Source organism: Ischnura elegans, chromosome 2 (genome assembly GCF_921293095.1).
Source record: "Ischnura elegans chromosome 2, ioIscEleg1.1, whole genome shotgun sequence".
Taxonomy (NCBI): Eukaryota; Metazoa; Arthropoda; class Insecta; order Odonata; family Coenagrionidae; genus Ischnura; species Ischnura elegans.
The window spans coordinates 104455244-104472803 of NC_060247.1; the positions used below are offsets into that span (position 1 = coordinate 104455244).

A 17560-nucleotide genomic window follows, 5' to 3' on the forward strand; every position below is an offset into this window, starting at 1 on the left:
TGACAATCAATTAAGCAAACTATTTCACTTTCAAAATCAACTATGAACGGTGTACGGAATAATAGATTTCTATTCGGAAAACGTCTCCACTGCAAGTAGGTATCTATTTAAAGAAGGCTTTACTTTCAAAATTATCTATGAAAGGTGTTCGAATTATTGGAATTCTGTAAGGAAAATATGTCCAGAGCTAGTTCATAGATACTTTAAGGAGGCCAACGACATTTAACATTATTTGAAACCTCAGGGAAGTGCGGAAAAATAATTGAGGAGAGAAATCCGGCGCCGGTAGACGAAAGTACGATTCTCCATGCGACGGCTGCATTTGAAGGCCCTCCACAAAGCACACTGCCACCGCTGAGGTTTGAAACCGGGTCCACAGAGTGGAAAGCCAACACTCCAGCTACTCCACTAACCGTATCCCCTGTACTGTACGTACTGCTCTTTAATCAATGCTTTCTACGACTTAATACGGTCTATTCTATCTATAAAACGGTTAGATAGAGATAAACCTTCTACACATACCCCAAACCTGTACCTAAATTCCTTCTTGACTATAGCATCCAAAGTGTGGAATTCATTATCCCCCTAAATAAACTGCTCTTTTTCCTTGAAATATTTAAGAGATATTGCACTAATATTTAAAACGGCTTTTTAATAAAAAAAGCTTAAAAATATTTTCCCGCGATGGCTCGTGCCGAATATTGGAAAAACGAATGGAAATGCCATTACTTTTTCCATTAACTGGGCAAGTCCCTTTTTCCGTTGCTAAAACATCGCTCGCACCTTCGTCCTTCAGGCGCCACGCCCAAGGGGAATGAATAGAGGAGGCCCAATTCCATTCCATAGAAGGTTGATTTCTGTTGCCACTTCAGTCGCATTTCAAATCTGTTTCCAAAAATGTCCGCGGCGCGTTGACGACTGCAATGCGATTCCCTTTTTTCTAACATTTTGCAGTATAATGTTTGTCATTGTGAGGAGTAGAATTGAAAGGTAATGAATTCAATAGATCACAGCATCATATGTATTAATTTCGGTTAATACCCCTAATTATACCTTATTTCCCCGTGAAACTCGGGTCAATACGTCCGTCACGACACTAGTGGCGACTTTTGTAAACCCATTTAAACGCACGATGGGTGACAACACATTTAGAGGACTACTTGAGGATCCTCATTTGTAGTATTCGTGGACGCGCCGATCAAACGTACGGCGATTGCCACGCCATTAATAGCGATTGTCACGCCACGCTTGTGATTAAATTGAACGACCATTGTAAATATGAAAAGAGACGGAGTAAGCGATGGAAAAAGGGACGGTGGGAATGACCGTGTGATTCAGAAAATGATGGATAAAGTGATCACTATTATGGCTCCCGAAAACCTATCCCTGGAGGCAACAGGTCAAACTCGCGGCCTATCGGAGCGCTTGTCTCAAAGTTTCTGTAGTTTGAAAAAAGTTGCGTTTTCGACCTAAACATCATTTGTAATTTTGGTTAATACTGGTATAAGCTGGGTTAAAATTTCGTTACACAATTTTTCTCCACTCTTTATAACTATGTATATACTTAGACGATAGATAATATGTAGAGCCGAGACAAGGGCGTACCCAGGATCAAAACTAGAGTGGGACAAGCCATGGTCGTTCAAGTTGTAACACAGAAAAGGTTATGAAACCAGAATTTCAAGAAAATCATAACCGCGCTTTATTGGTTTTTAAAATTATTTATGTTTTTTAAAAAATAAGAGACGAGCTATTGCCGTTGGCATAGAAACAATATGCGAAGTCTGGACGATCGCGGACAGGAAAGTCGGGTTAGGGGTAATATGCGGAATACAGACAGTCGCGGTCAAGACGGCATTGGTCACAGTTCGTAAAACGGATGGTCTTATTTTTCGAGGCAGGCTGAACGGCACGGACGAGGCGGCTGTCTTCTCCCCTCCCACCTTCGGCGCCGTGAGAAGAGGAAAATACGGAGCGGGTGGGGGCTGGAGGGAGGGGTGCATGAGTGGGAAAGGGGGTGCCTCTGGATGGGAAGGGGGAGTACAACGCATGCGCCGACCCCCAACACCGCGGTCCTCCGCCGCGAATATTTTGTCCACGCCCACATCTGAGCGCGACCATTTGCCGCTACCCAACGAGAAGTCAAGTCACTCGCACGGCAGTCTCGTCTTCGCGAGCATTACATCCCGCAGGTATGATTGTCGCGAAAATATTTCTTGGATTTACTCGCTGCCAATGTTGTTTTCTAGCATTATTATTTTACACGCTAATAATGTATATTTTGTGAGATATGTCACACGATATTTTGGAAGTTATTAACATTAGTTTTGTGAAATATTGCAATCTTTCCACTGAATTTATTTGGGCTCGAAGCGTTTCGTTGTTACAACAACATTTTCAAGTGCTTCTCAAGCAGCTTAATTTTTTTTATTTAAAAAATGACACTAATTAACTTTTTTGAGCGTTGCGGTCGTCAGGATTGAGTCGAAGACAGTGAAGCCGTAAGTGGTATCTTAGCCTTTGAAACTTTCTTCTCCTCCTCTCCTCCCTTCCTCCTTCGAGACCCTAAGAAGACGACTCTTTATCTCCACTTTTCAACACCCAGGCATCATCATTCCTCTTCCCGAATCTCCTTCACCATCAGGACATGGAAAAACTTGACTACACATGATGCGATCGAAAATGTTCCTGTAACTAATAAACGCGTCGTACTCATACTTATCAGTGGGAGGATTGCAATAGCTCACTTAACTAATGCTTGGAATTTAGTATTGCGTATTCACACATCGTGCTATTGTACGGATAGAGTATTTTGTGGTTAAAGTGTTTTGTTCCTTTTCTACACTCAAAACCTGAGAAGATTGGCTGGTCTACCCTCTACTTTGTACTTCATCTCGAAAGCCTCAGTGAGATTGTCTTCTGACCTCCGTCAACAGGAAGTTTTCCAGTAAGAACCTTTCAGCTTATCGGCTAGCCAAGGTAAGATTCTCCGAGACCATGTAGAATTATATTAATGTATATGAATATGAGTGTAGCATACATAATTATCTGTGACCATTTATAGTTAATAGGAATTTGGTGAGGCAGTATCCTAGAGGGATGGGTCATGGATGGTGTAATTTTTATCACTTGGGGTCCCATCCGTCGACGACTCTATCCCTGTTTGCTGGTAAGGGACGGGCTCATGAAAGGATTGTTTCCTCCCACTCTTCTCAACCCATTCCTCTGAGATGCGGCCCCACGGAAGTCCCTTCATCTTCATTTATCACTACGTCTTTCACGAACGTTTTTGGAATAGAAAAACACTTGTTTCGGATGATATCGCCAGATGATGCGTTTTGCACACTGCTCAAGTTCATAATATCTTTCTCGGTAGTGTATTATTGAGTTGAGCGATGAGTTTAACAAGCACGATTTTACTTTTAGATAGAAATGCGCTATCACCGGAATTTTTAAAGGATTTCACGACAGGAAATTCAAGTCTTAGGCAAAACTGCTAATTTTAACTTAACTAAAAAACTACTCGAGTTTTTATATAGGATATACTTCTTGAAAATATCATACGTAATCAGTGGTTGTATTTATTGTAAATGATTCATTGTATTTTAAGTAACTAATAGTTCTCTAATCGAAAACGTGGTAACTTTCTTGTACGCGCAATTCATTCCAATTAAATTTGAAATTACTTTAACCATATCTGGGGTAATTTACCATCGAAAGTTGCGTTAAATCTCAGGATAAGGCATAATACATAGAAGAGCACCTGATTGCCCCCTGATAAAATCAGCGGCATGGTCATTTGAGCTTGCCGAAGGAAAATAAGACCTATAAGAATAATAAGATAAGACGAGAAAGAATAAGAATAATGAGATAAGAAAATAAGAAATCAAAACCGTAACAACTGATTCGCGAAATAAAATGACAAACACCAAGAGTGACAAAAAAAATCATCAGTATAATTTTTAAAACAAAATTTTAATAATTCAAAGAGATATATTGTCCTCATTATCCAACATTTGGCGTCCAATGGTAAGAAAGTGGGCATTAAAAATTAGGAATATTTGTTAGCACTGTGAAAATAGGATTTATTACCAGATTTTCTTGATAAGAAGTACGAAATATGTCAATAAATATTTGATGAAACGTTGAAAAAATTGTCGAACACAAGGAAAACTGGCTCTTGGGCTTCTACAATTTCTTTTTCAATTACTTCTTTCACAGTAGCCTAGAATTTGTGTCCTTCTGTTGGCAAATAATGAATTTCTTACTTTTCAAAATACTTAGGTCAACCACAAAATAGCTCTGAATTTTAAAACGTAAAGTGAATATCACTCATTTTATATTTTGTCTCACACAAAGCCTTTGTTGCAGGACAGGAAGGGAACGCATTGAATAAAAATTATTGAAATACAATACATTGGGTAATAAATTTTAAATTTGATTGGTATTTATATAGAAGGCAATAAGTTATGTTGGTGTACTCTTCTCGGGTTTTCAACCGAGTATTTTGTTCAATTAATTCCAATGCTTCGATTGCCACGTGGACCATCGTTTGAATTCTGAATTTCCGAAGATATTTTTCTTCTTAGTTTATCTCATGTGTTAAATTATAAAAAAATATATCATTTATGTGATTTTTATTAAGAATAATATAATTTAAGTGATTCAAGCAATAACAGACACTTTGTTACTTCCACAAAATATAAAAAATTGCGAAAATATTGTCAATACTTGATATTGGCCCAACAGCCAATACCGATCGAAATTTAAAAAATAGAGTGGAAGTAACAGTGTGTATGTTATTGATAATATGGACCCCCCCCACCCGTACAAACTTCAAGTTTCGATTTGATGAAGTGATTTAACCTAGAGCCGAGTTGATAACGAATCCGTAAGTGGAATGGACCATATCAGCCAATAGGAAATCCGCAACAAACTATGCCGGGAAGGCACATGATTTTTCTTCCTAAATTTAGAATTTGTTCTCACCTTGACTTACAGGTTTTCAGATTTTCCTGGAAATTAGAGAAATATTTAGATTCTCCATTTCATACACTTTTCAGGATCCACAACTGGTATCCGTCTCAACTTATGGAGTTTTCGAAGTATTCATTAAAAAGAAAAGGACGCTTGCCCTACCGAAGCAATATGTCACGCGGCAAAGGGGTGACACCATTGTGCCGGGTATGTGGAGACAACTGCACACCGCGGACGCACCAACCCCAATTCTGTTCGGCGTGTGACCTGTTCACATGGCGGATACTTGACAAAAACGAAGTATTCACCTGCAATTTCAACAACTCTTGCCCAGTAACTAAGAAAAACAGGAGGTGCCGATCATGCAGGTAACATTAATTTTGCTTTTGCCTTAAAAGGGATTGTAATTGAAGTTAGTGGAGGTGATGCCGTAGAAATCCTTCATAGTGTAAGCTGAAGAAATTTCGAAATGGCTACTTCAAAATGAGGCTTCATTGTCCATATAATTTGCTGTGAGGAAAAAATGCCCTCAACTGGGAATAGAACCACGACCCTTTGGATTTTCGGGCCATTGTGCAGACCACAACGCTATCCAGGTTACTGAATTACCGAGTTACAATTGTACCGAGGTTGATGGTACTAGGCTTTATTCTTACCGATCACTTTTCAATTCAGAGTAACATTGACAAAAAACTTCAAGTAAAATGAGTAATTCTCCCACTCCATAATTCTACCCGGAGGTAGTTTTTAAAAAGTTGTTTCAGGAGGAATCTGAAGTACGATACTTCAGTAGGTGGTAGCGGAGACAGATTTAAGCATTTTTTGTCTATAAAAATGGGGTCGCGACTCCTCGCTAAGCTATGGCAATACTTACGTATTCATTTAATGCATTGTATTGGATGAATTTTGCTGTTAGCATGAAAGCGGTTTTTCTTGGTTCTCCAGCCTTTTTGCCATTTTATTTATTTTTTCCATTTTATGTATTTTTTTGTCCATAAACATGCGGTCGGAACCCCTCAGTAACTAAGCTATGGCAGTATAAAACATTTTTTGGATGCACTTTACCATGTTACCACAGTTACCATGAAAACGTTTTTATTTTTTGGGTCTCCAGCCTTTTCGACATTTTTATATAATACTCTGGATTTTTACGGACAAAAATGTGCGATTATAACTGTCTGAAAAAATTGATCTCAAAATGGGTGTGAATGCGCCATTGCATTATGTATTCTCGCTCTTAGCTGTCATTTAATTAAGCTAAAATATTAATTTTATCGAAAAATTATTCTCGCACATTTTCGTAAAACCTTAATTAATAAATGTTCTGCAAAATACAGAGTGTGAAATAAAATGTCGAAAAGACTGGATACCAAAGAGAAACTGTTGTCATGGTAACCGCAGAGTGTATTGAAAAAACTTTTTGCATTGTTATAGCTCAGTAACTGAGGAATTGCGATCCCATTTTTATGGACAAAAAATGCTTAAAATTGTCTCTCCAAACATCTAGTTTGGTTTTAATAATGCAGGCAAACATCTTGCAGATTCCTCCTCCAACACCCTGTATACAGTGATAATTTTTTCTTCAGTATTTACCCTGACAACTTTAATGTGAAAATAAATCACTGCCGGTTGCATTGAAACCTCGTGTGGAAAAAGCCATATGTATTTATACCTCTTTAAAAAGAATTATTCATTTATGACAGTAATTCCTTATTAAACGCTTGAAAAAATCTTTCTTTATACCAGCATTAATTAATAATTTTGGCGGATTTCAATGCAAACTGAGGATAAACGAAAGAAAAAAAGCAAATTCTGATATTAAATTTGAATGAAGGCATTAAGTTCATCAGAACATGTAACTTTATCGCTTACTAACCCTTGGGTTTCCTCACTCGCTCACTAATATTCAAGTGAAAAGAAATCAAGACTGACTAAAAATTTGTCCTGAACCACTAAAATCTATGATATGAATATTTTTACCAGATTCATGCAAAATTGCTTAAGATAACATATTTAAGGTGAATGATTAATCATGCTCATCTACCATTAGCCATTGAGGCTGTAGGATGAGTGTTTCGAACCTAACTATAGAATGAGTAGTGTCTATAGAATGAGTAGTGTCTATAGAATGAGTAACTCTAGTTATTTGTTTAAGTGTGTTCAAGTGGCAGAGAACATGGAGTGATTGTATACAAGAATTGCCATGAGAAAAAATTCCCCTGGACCGGGAATCGAACCACGGACCTTTGACTTTCCGGATAAAGAATCTGGATAGCGTAGTGGTCTGCGCAGTGGCCCGGAAAGCCAAAGGTCCGTGGTTCGATTCCCGGTCCAGGGGAATTTTTTCTCATGGCAATTCTTGTATATTTCACCACCGTTCACGCGGCAGATTTAGAAATATTACACATGGAGTGATTGGTTTTAATAATGGAGTTAAACACATTAACCTTCATTTGCCATTGATTTTTTAAGTCAATAAGGGTCAGCAGGTTAAGATGGTGAAAAGTGTCCCTAGATATTTTGAAAAATAAAAAATATACACTTAAAGTGCATCCAAAATTATGCGTTTCCCCAAAGTTACAGGCCTTAACAATGGATAATATCCCCAAAAAAATTGAAACAGGGTTTTTAGTTTTAGGAAACAATGGATACGCCGAAAAAATATATGTTGTTATCCCTACCTTGAAGTATCATCCTAATTATTATCAGATTTTTAAAATTGGTAAAACACGGTCAAAAAAACGAATAACTGCTTTGCGCCATTTGCATCTATGTATTCCAGGATGATATTTGATTTGATTGTTGAGAGCAACTATTGTTGATCAATTTCTAATATTATTGATTGAAAATAAACATTAGCATAAAAAATGCCTATCACACTTATATTAATCGTAATTATTGTTTATAACCATACTATTAAGCTTTAATTTCCAAATTACTGCGCGAATATGACAGACGCGGTAATAATCGGTATATCGTCCTTTCGAATATGCATAAAGGCCGTTTAACACGGGGAAAATCATTGCGCAGGTTAGTATTGAAAACATTAGTTTAAATTGCGAGAATCTCAGCCTGCAATTAGAGCAAGGCGTATTTTCCCCTCTAGCATCAATGCATTCTCTCGTGCGTTGTAGTAATTCACCGCTTTACACGAAGCAATTTTGACTCTGCCTTCATGCATACGTAAGATTGCGCAATGATGTGTCCCGATTAAATTGCCTAAGTCGCACTAGTACACCATTTACGGCACAGAATATCATTGACCAAGACCACGTCATTAATTTCCGCAGAAATTCCTTCATAAACTAAGCTGTGTCAAGCAACTTTTTGTGTGCGATTATTTCCTTGCAGCCAATGCCACGCATTTCACATTTTTATCCATATCCTGTCTCCTTGTAGACATGACTATCCATTAGAACAGATTAGACATGACTTTTCATTAGAACTTTAATTTAATACTCTACCGATGAAGTTATAAACGGTATACTTTTAAAACCAAGAAGTAGAATGGATATGCAATTTAAATATGAATTCTTATATTGCAGTAGCTACCCTTTATCGCAAAATGATTTTTATATTACATTTTAAAAATAATTTTAAACAATATCTCCATCATATATTACTATTCATAGAAAAGAGTAAATTTTTTAATCGAAAAAACTCTCTTGATATATTGTTACATTAAAAGTTTCGTTACACCATCGTTGACATCACAATCTAACCCTGTCAGTTATTTACTATTGGATATCATATCTCTTCGCGTTCCTCAACATGGAAATGGAACCCTCTATTACTCAACTTCGTGTGGCATAGGCCAGCTGCCTGGCGCCTTTGGAACACAATAATTGCACAATTCTCAAGCTCAAATGCCACCAATGCTCCTTCCGAATGTGGTGTCTCTGGTTCCTTTTCCGCCTCAGCGAATACCAGGTGTCAACGGACGAGATCATTCGACTGTCCCATTTATTTCCACTGAATTGGACTAACCCGTATAATGTACACGCACGTAGACTTTAATATGCAGCGAAAATTCATGGAGAACCAGCCTCTCATTTCTCTATCGGTGCTACGTGACTCGTCTGTGTCGTTTAACATTCACCGATTGAGAAATTAAACATCAGAGAAAGCCTATTGCTGGCATCAACAATGATGAAGTGTGATCGCTTCGTCGAAAACTGGTCCCCGAATTCTCAGTCATATTCTCGCACTATTAGGAAGTTGGCTCAAATGTAGGCGATAAATACATTGTAAATTAAGGGAATTGAGGCAATAATTTAGAGGAGAAAGAGGAAAGCTCAAAAGGCATTTTAAAAAATAAAACACCCAAAGCCAATTTTTTGTAATATGTGCATATTAATTCGTAAAAAATGTTGCATTATTTCCCGAAATGAAATTAAACTTGTTCTTATATTGGGGGTACTTTGGATTTTCTAAATACAACAATACCAATTGAAGTAAATCTATGGTTACATTCTACACTGTTTCCTACCAACAGGATAAGAAAAATCACCGGTTGCTGGGTGGAACACTATCAAAAGATGAGTCGCAGGCGTTCAACGTTCACCAAAATTCGTAAACTCCATCAGGACATGAAAGTTCGCCAGTTGCGAGATTTCGTGGCGAGGATCGATGCTGCAGAGGGGGATGTCCACGACCGAGATCCAAGAGAGGGGAAGAAGCCCTCATCCACGCAAGACGAGGGAATGGCGGTGGACGCCTTTAAGAGCGAAGATGACCGGTCTGACGACGACTTCTCCGAGGAGGGTGAAGAGTTGGTAACGTCAGAGGACGAGGGGGCGGAACAAGCCCCGGCCAAAGTCGTGGAGAACTTAACTCCGCTCATCAACACACCAGGAACCATATTGCACCTACCATTCCTCAAGGATGGTGTCGCTGTAAATGTCTTAGAAAGCATCGACAAGGAGACAGGCATATGCAGGTTAGTATGCTAGTTGTATGGCACGGTATTTTGTTTTAATTTTAAGATAGAAAACCACATACAGCGAGCAGTGTTGCCATTTTATAGTGGCCAGGTAACAATACATGGTTTAGAGGACAAGCAAACAATATAACAAGCAGAAGCATGAATTTAACTTACAAAAAAACACGAGAATATGCAGGGACAAGCTAGTTTGGTGACAGATAAGATAGGGAAAGGCTTATAAGATATTTTAATTTTAAGAAGAGAACGACAGCTGAGGTCATTTCCACCATGGAGGATGGGTATGGAAGGAAGGGTGGAGAGAAACCCGGCGTCAGAATTAGCCTACTCTTACCAAAAGGCGCAGCGGGGACCTCGTCTTAACGTCCCGTCCGACGGACGTAAATTTCATCAAAATCTCAAAATTGAAGTTAATTTTTCTCTCAATCTTTCAAAATCTCAAAATAAATGTCAATTTTTAGTTTAAGTGAAATCACAATAGAATGTTTACTGCTTCATTAGTAATTAGTATGATATTTTAATTGTTATTTAGAGTAACTTCGAATTTTCCACTGCTTGAAGTTATCGAAGGATTATTATAGTCATGCAAATTAAAAATAACGGAATTATAAATGGGACGAATCACTTCCTAGTAAAAAAAACAGTATTCGGAGTAGGATCGATATGGATAAGCTTCATAGCACGGTGTTTGGGGGGAGTTATAAATAGGATTAATCACTTACTGGAAAAAAACAGCATTCAGAGTAGGATCGATGTGGATAAGTTTCGTGGTACGGTGTTTGGGGGAGGCGACTGAGAGCTTAGGCCATTTGCGCCATTGGGAAGGGTAGGAAAGGAATAGGTGGGGAGAAATCCGGAATCGGCATAAGAAGCGAGGAACGCCATGGCGACCATGGACCAACGTCTCGTCCGACGGACGGAGGAGTTTTATACTTGAAGTGCTCTTCACATAGCACTCAAGTGGGGATGTGGGAAGTCTCTGAAAACTGTCACTGCCGCGATTTTAACCCGGGACCACGGGGTGGGAAGGGAACACTCTGATACACCACACCAACTCATTCCCCGGTATTGCAGGTAAGGCACACCCCCGTTCATGGTACATATACCCCTGAGAAAGTTTACGGCAATGCGCAGCAGATTATGGACTGGAAGGGGTATAGGTAGAGATACGTGACAATTGCACTTTCATTTTTATTTTATCGCACTTTCAATAACAGTTTATCGCATTTTGTAGCGTCTATTTTTTATAATGAGGTAGATGACGATAAAATGAAAGGAAACACATTTATACGATTAAATACAGAATATTTGAAATAGTTATGTTGTAGAACAATAATTAATTAAGGAATAAGACATATAGTGGCGGAGGTATAGCTTGCCCGCGCCCACTTGTAGTTCGCGGCCACGTAGAGTCCCAGCCAACTAGCAGCTGGCCAGTCGCTCACATGCCTTAAGCGGTGAGTGTCGGCGGAGCATTTAAACTGCGCTCGGCACAATATGTACGAATTTTGCCGTCGAAAAGGTAAATTTGCGTAAAAATATCATGAACGTCCAGTCATCGCATCTATGTCGCATTTATTTGCGCACATCGCAACTATATCGCATTTATCGCATAATCAATTTTCACGCATCTCTAGGTATAGGGTTAGCAACAGGTTCAGGTTGGTGCGTTGGCACGAGTACTCCCTTGGGTCCAGTTTAGATTAGATTAAATGGAAAAGCAGCGGGGTAGCCCTTTTTGAGGTGGCTTGGCAGATTTCTTAGTTGCCCATTCCTGAGACGCCGGGGTGCTGGGCGATGTTTCGTCGTACATAGCGCCGGATGGCGCCTTCGTATTGTTGCCTTCACTTAATGAAAGTAATTTGACGAAGCACTTAGAAAAATAAAACTACGCACGCGCAAAAAAAATATCGTCGGAAAAATCGCAAAGTGACTGAATAGAACACCAAGATCAGTATCCGGTAGGCCGAGATGTCCGGTAGCTAACCTTGTAGGGCACTTTGATCTAAGGGTCCGTTGTGCCAACATTCGATGACTGATTACCCATAAAGATCTGTGTCCTTAGTGAAGGCCAAGAGGTCTCCAATGGGAAGATCTCTTACCTCCCAGGGGTCTATAAAAAGGTGGGACCTAGTGTCTAAATCGAGTCCTCATGATTGTGGGAGACTCGCATATTAAATAGGTAGTCGTTCCTTTTTCCATCTAGCACCATGTAAACTTATCCGAGTCTGTTACTCCCAACAGGAGCAAATGTTTTATTACGCTATAGAGGCCAGTAAGTAGGCCTTCTGTTGTTCGAAGTTGACTTCGGTTCATTCGGAGAAGTCTTCTCCCGAGTCTAGGACAAGGTTCTCCAATAAGGATTTTAACTTGGCGCAGGCCCGTAGTTGTTTCTTGCCAGATCTTTAGGGTTACAAATCCTAGAGATGGTAAAGATTTTTCGGAGATATGTCGATCCCGAATTTACTCTATGTGGGGATCCAACTAAGTTCAACGGTCCGTCCGTCGGACAAGACTAAAAGCCGTGATCCCCAGGGAGCCTTTTGTAAGCAATAGGCTTGCGCTGACGCCGAGTTTCTCTCCAACCTCCCTTCTCCACTTTTACTTACGGCGTCCATGACCTAACCTGTCGGTCGCATCCGCCGATGAACATTGCAAGTTTGTATAACGTTTGCGGCTTAATCATAGTAGAACTACGCAATCACGGAAATAAAATTCACTCTGTACGTTCCACACTGAATAATTACCAACACTCACCATGGTTTCATTATGAAGGTACGTATTCGGATGTAACAGCATCGAAATAAGTGTCGTTGCAAATAAATATTCAGTGTGGAACGAAGAAACGGATTTTTACTTTCCCTTCACCATAGCAAGGTACCAATGAAGGTCTTATGCGGGTGTATTTTGTGGTCATAATTGCATCTGCAACCCTTACTCATACAATTTCTCTATATTTTTCTGGATTTCTCATCATTTTAGTTTACTCTTCATCTCAACCTCGCATTCGTTTGAATTCTTTGATATCTCTCTGGTGTATTCGATAAATTGTTTCTATTGAGCACTTTTTTCAGTTACAAAAGGTGAGATTATAATACATACATCTGAAATTATTTTTTACCAGCTATATCTGTATGCTAGGAATAATGTTAAATTTTTGATTGGAGTTTTTATTGTTGATTCAGGGCCTTGGGATACCTATTGGTCTTATTTATGTCAATATTGAATCAATTAATTATAGGATCTATACTCCAAGACACCGAATCTAAAATAAACATAGAGGTGAAGAGAAAGAATGAAAACACAGTTTTTATTGACATTTTTGTGACATTAATTGAAGCAGCATTATAGAGAACCCTATATTAAAACGTTTAATTGATTACATTATCCACTTAAAATTAAGTAGGTAACGGTATAAAGTATGCAGTTAGTTAAGTTGTCGATTGTGGCGTTATTTCCATTCAACTGACGTATATTGCGTTCAGTAATAGCATCCATTAGCCAATAGCTCCGTTAAGTCATGCGTTAAATTAACATATTTTCAGAGCTCGCGGTAATTTTTTAAACACACAGTAAGCTTCTAATCTGAGAGACTTAAAAAATAACGTTGGCTTCATTGGGAATTTATTTGACAGTATGAGCGTGAATAAGTTTAAGCACTCTTGACAGCACTAATAAAAATAAGAAATTGATCAAACATAACCAATACACAGGCCAACAATGAAAAAACTTTTTTACTGAAAATACCTTATTCTTATGTTTTTAAAGTTGCTGAATCCAACTATGATGGTTTTAAAGTTGTATTACCCACAATTTATTCACATTTTACAGTTAAATTCATGAAATCAAGCAATATTTTTAGAATTTAAGAGCATTTTTATAGTTTAATAAAATTGAAAAAGTAGGTCTAATGAACGAAGATAATGGGAGATTACTGTTGGTACTTCACCGAGAAGTTCAGCAAGCGATTCATCGCAGAAAAAGCTACGCAAGAAGCTTCAAGGAAAAAAGGGAAAAAAATATAGACCAATTCCAGTCGACAAGTGAACCCTGTAGTAAATACAAACAATTATATCACGATGTAGTGAACAGTAAATACAAACAATTTTATGATGTAACACAGTGTTTCATTGATTTCCCTGTATACAGTACAGGGGTATTAGACTAAATATTAAATACATATTGCTTAGAAATTATGGGTGATACAAAAAAACTAAGGCCAGGTTTGGATTCGGCACATAAAAATCTATACTGATCAACCATTAAAATAAAAAAAAGTTTTCAAACAAAATTTTTTGTTGGCCCGTGATATTGGTGGCCTAAAATTCCTTCATTCTTTCTTATTGATAGGATGACCTTTGAGTTTGCCAGTTCATCATTCAACGAGACGTTTGAATACGTGGATATCAAAGGCGACAACAACAGGTTGGTGATGGAAAAGGTTCAGGAACCAATTCTTCAAGCTTCCGAGCCGAAATCTTCGGTTAGTAGCTATGATTATTTGACGGACATCGATGGAGTGTGCATTAAGCAGAAGACAAACACTGTGTCTTCTGTGGAAGAACTTCCATATACCCCGGAGTTCTACAAACTGCTGGAAATCTACCTGCGACTAAGAAGCAGAGATAGGGATACCCTCTCTCGGTTTTGCAAAGATTTGGGTATTGGGCCGTTGAATATCGGCGATTTATTCCCAGAGATAATAGGGAATAGAGGTCACTAAAACTTCAAAGATGCGTTAGATTTTTCTGAAAACATCCTCATTTGATGGCACCAAGTTTTCAAATGTAGATGCCGATATATCTCGGGGAAATATAAGCATGGATGTGATCAGTAGAACCACAAGTTCTTACCAGTGGCGAAGCTTAAGGGTGATCCGGGAGACTGAGAATGTCAAAAAAGATTAAAGTTGAGCATTTATGGTGTATTGAATCATCCGTTCTATGCTCCGAGAAAGCAGGGAAATATTACCCAAATTTCCCCGAAACTTTGGGCTGAATTGTTGAGGAGGCTTAGAAGTGTGTCTGGACTCCAAATTGCTGGAAAGGTGCATTTGAAAACACCTATCTGCAGCCGCGCGCCTATATCCTTCGACACACTAATTATACAGCACCGATACACTATAGTAGGTACTTTGAAAGCTTTCCAGCGCATGACCCAGAGGGAGCAATGATAAATTAAATTGAAGAACTTTGGGTAAGTCCACAGTATTAATATCGTACGACGCGTTTCAGCGAATCACCTTCGACATCATCAGGTACGAAATCCTGTACCTGATCATATCGAAGATGATTCGCTTAAACGCGTCGTACGATAATAAATACTGAGGACTTACACAAAGTTTTTCATTTTCAATTATCATTGCAATATGTTCCACAACATCACGCCGAACACCGTTGAATACATCAGTGGGAGCAAGTTTGAGTGGGGTATTTAAATGAGACTGAATCAAATTTATGAAAAGTTTCGCTGATGTTGAACTGATGATTAAAGGGGTAAATATCATATCATCGTATTGTAATTGTTACTATTGTTTTTCACACCCCTTCACATAGTCTACTGAGCATTATTAAGGGAAAAATAGGCTGGAATTCTCATTTGCATTCCTTTAGCTTCGCCATTGGTTCTTCCTAGATGTATTATTTTACTATTTCATTACGTATTAGATATATTATTACATTGGCTAGTTATCATATCCCCGTATTTCAATGGCTACTATTGTTTTTTACACCTCTTCATAAAGTCTACTGAGTATTATTAAGGAAACGATGGCCTGGAATACCTACTAACATTCCTTTAGCTTCGCTATTGGTTCTTCCTAGAAGTATTACTGAGATGACAATACTCATAAATATAGAATGATGAAATTGTCATATTAGAACGCGGCCGACTGTGGTAATAATTCATTGCATGATAAAGAATGAAAATTAGTATTTTATATCATTACAAGTAGGTGATGTCACTGAATCTATTTAATTAATTTTCTCACTCACTCAGTAGTCTTTCAATAGTGCCATATAGATATAATGAAATGACATTTTTATAGGTATACAATTTTAGCAGTATTATTTTAACATTTAGAGTTTTTTGTACTTAATATCGCATCTACTTAATAAGAAGTCTCCCTGAAGTCCTATATAAACTGTGTGAAATGATAAATTGTACTAAGAGTCTGTATTTTTTGAAGTATTGTTATGAAACTGAGATATTTCTTTTACTGTTTATCGAGATTGAAGTTGAATTAAAATATAAAAATATTATGAAATCGTTTTCAGGCTTGGCGTGTCGATCCATGGTAAAATATAAACTACAAATGGTAATTTCTACAATTTAAAGTATAATTACACTACCGACCATGGTTTCGACGATCTAAAATACTCTGCCTTCGAAATGACATAGTTTCGAATGATGTAGACATAGGTTAGTAGTAAAGTTATATATTAAAGCGTGAAAATTACCATTTGCAGTTAATTAACCATTGGTGCGAATGTTAGTTGAAAATATAATTATATTCGAAAGTGATAAATCTATCACTTTTCAAGCTTCCATGAAGCCATAAAAAGTTTTAGGAACTATTCCTCTTTGTTTTTCCTTCATTTCTACATCCCTTCGTCATATTTTATCTTTTACACAAATTCGTTTTAATTATTGGTTCCCAAATAAACTTTGTCGCGGTCTTCGCGGTGTCGCGGTGACATCTTCTGATTAACCTCATTTGAAAATAATTGACAAATGGAGATGTGAGGTTTTCTTCAAAATAAATTATTGCTCAAAATATTATTATCCTCTATTGCATTTCTATCAACGTATAAATTAGTTAGGGTTGAATTTTTCTGCTTGAAAATTCAACCCTAGTTTTTAAGCTCTTATGAACAGGAGTGTGGTATCGTGGAAGTACAAGCAATTCGGGACACTGCTTAAAAGAACCCCCTCCTCTACTGAGTATTTTTACATCCTAATAAACTGTATAATTTGAATCGATACCTTTATTCTTTGTCTCTTTATGTTCTTTGCGTTTTCCTTCTTGTTAGTTCTCCTCCATCACTTCCGAGAACATTCCTTCAACCAAGTATCTTGTTTCAACAGCCTCCTGCATTGGTGATTTTAGGAACTTCGCATGCATTCTGATATGATTGCACAAAAAATATGCTATAGGTTATATTATTCAAGGGTTATTTCTCAACATACTCTCATTAAGAGAGCTAGTCGTGTATTATGTTATTTATGCTTGATGATTATACCCTGTTAAGTGAAACTGTAAACTATAATTTTGTTCATTCAATAAAAATAATGGAAAACGATAAATTATGATGTTATATTGTATAATGTTATTGAATAAGCTCCATTCATTACGCCCCAAGTTCTTAGTCAGTCAACAAGAAAGAGACAACATTAGATGTAAAGGACAGTAAGTATGACCGGGAAAAATATGCCAGAATTTCCGTAAAATAATTTGATAAAAAATTCAAACGTGATTTTAAAGCTGATGAGAATATGAATTTAAATGTAAGATTTTTTCACGAGGAAAAAATTTACAAATTAATTATCTTTATTGCTTTAATTTATTGATGTTGAATTCTGAAATCAAAAACCTCATTAAGGTGTACGTTTTATCAAGTGAAGAAGAGAATAATTCGATCA

At 37.7% G+C, this 17560-nt stretch overlaps 1 protein-coding gene across 1 annotated transcript; it reads left to right on the plus strand.

Moving 5' to 3' along the window:
• The first annotated feature begins 5072 nt into the window (after nucleotides 1–5072).
• LOC124174112 (vitamin D3 receptor B-like) lies at nucleotides 5073–17190 on the plus strand. Its single transcript, XM_046553241.1, has 3 exons — nucleotides 5073–5345; nucleotides 9473–9916; nucleotides 14270–17190. Exons 1-3 carry the CDS (start codon nucleotides 5092–5094, stop codon nucleotides 14640–14642), a joined length of 1071 nt encoding a protein of 356 aa, XP_046409197.1. The 5' UTR covers nucleotides 5073–5091; the 3' UTR covers nucleotides 14643–17190.
• Nucleotides 17191–17560: the final 370 nt, after the last annotated feature.

Bases quoted from the DNA above. Each gene is read 5' to 3' on its own strand.
- LOC124174112 (XM_046553241.1), top strand. From the start codon at position 5,092: ATGGAGTTTTCGAAGTATTCATTAAAAAGAAAAGGACGCTTGCCCTAC. The intron at 5,346-9,472 runs GTAACATTAATT...TCCTACCAACAG, and splicing joins AGGAGGTGCCGATCATGCAG to GATAAGAAAAATCACCGGTT. The intron at 9,917-14,269 runs GTTAGTATGCTA...TCTTATTGATAG, and splicing joins AAGGAGACAGGCATATGCAG to GATGACCTTTGAGTTTGCCA.